Source organism: Nematolebias whitei, chromosome 16 (genome assembly GCF_014905685.2).
Source record: "Nematolebias whitei isolate Nwh7 chromosome 16, NemWhi1, whole genome shotgun sequence".
In the NCBI taxonomy this organism is placed as follows: Eukaryota; Metazoa; Chordata; class Actinopteri; order Cyprinodontiformes; family Rivulidae; genus Nematolebias; species Nematolebias whitei.
The window spans coordinates 6,365,441-6,366,715 of NC_056513.1; the positions used below are offsets into that span (position 1 = coordinate 6,365,441).

The 1,275-nt window shown below is 42.2% G+C and overlaps 1 protein-coding gene across 1 annotated transcript in view; it reads right to left on the reverse strand.

The window, feature by feature from the left end:
- Window positions 1-521: 521 nt before the first annotated feature.
- The window catches only part of LOC119422697 (perforin-1-like), a 32,768-nt gene continuing 32,014 nt past the window's right edge, over window positions 522-1,275 (reverse strand). Inside the window, 1 exon segment of the mRNA XM_037690090.1 lies at window positions 522-1,275. Within this exon segment, the coding sequence (XP_037546018.1) occupies window positions 522-1,275 (754 nt within the window).

A 1,275-nucleotide genomic window follows, 5' to 3' on the forward strand; every position in this document is an offset into this window, starting at 1 on the left:
TAAGTGGCTTCAAACATCTGCTAAGTTCCTGTCAAAAACCAATGCAGACATGTTCCTGTTTTTGGTATTCTACATCGCTTTACAACCTAGCTGTTTTTGTTTATTTTTTAATACCATTTTCTTTTATTTGTTCATCTCTATTTGAATGCTTTTTTATGATTCTCCGCTGTTGTCATCACTCTTTTGTAAAATCAGGTCTCTCTTGTAAATGAATCCCCAAGTCTCAATGGGATTAACCTGTATAAATAAAGGTTGAATGAATGTCATTTTAGGTCTGTTAGGTATGTTTAGGTATGTTTTACCTGAACATATTTTAAAGATGAAAAAAACAGTAGGATTGTCTTTGTCAATGCTTTATTTCAATATTTAAAAATGAGCAAGAAATATGTGGTACATGGAGCATAGGGAACTCTTATTTCCCTTGGCAGGACAAATCTAATTATTTAAAGATAAAACTAAAGGAAAAATGCCAAAGACTACAAGCAAAAGGTTAAATGGACAGCTCAATTCATGAAATCATCTCACAACTGGTCAAAGGTTGGTCGAGTGGCTGACTTATCAAACTTCTTCCATGAATCTCCGGCCAGGACACCGTTTCTGGTGTAGAAAACTTTGGCCAAAGACGGACTCATGGGAGTGGGAATGTATTCCTGACACTGGTTTCCACTGAGGCTCGGTGCACACTCTACTTCATACGTAAAGAAGAAGGTACCATGATTCAACATGCAGCTGTCTGACACACGGCCTCTGCGGAGGTCAAACGAACACTTACCCAGGAGATCACTGTTCCACTGACTATCCTCATCGTAAACTCTGAATGTGAGTTTGTTTTACATGGTGATGACGATGGATCCAAACTCAAACGTTTTCTGCCATATTGGGTTGTCGTTATTGGGTATGATGTTGGTGCGTCTTATCTGGTCGCCAAGTTTCACCTCCACCGAGGCGTCTGTCTTGGTCCATCTATCACCGTACAGTTTCTTTGCATAAAGCCGAAACACCTTCAACGTTGCAAGACCTTTCCCAGCAGGGCAGCAGTTGGACTTGATGTTCTGGTTACTGTTGCACACACAGGCACACGGATCTCTTCTGTTGGACCTGTGCCCGATCTGACAGGATTCGGAACATTTCTTCAGCACTGCGTTCTTCTTGATGTACCGCTCCACTTCACGTTGCAGTCCACAACGAGCTCGATGGCCGTTCAGCAGTATGGTGTGCAGGGGCTTCAGGTTGTACTGGACCACATCAGGTGTGGTTTTGAGGGAGTTCAGCCAG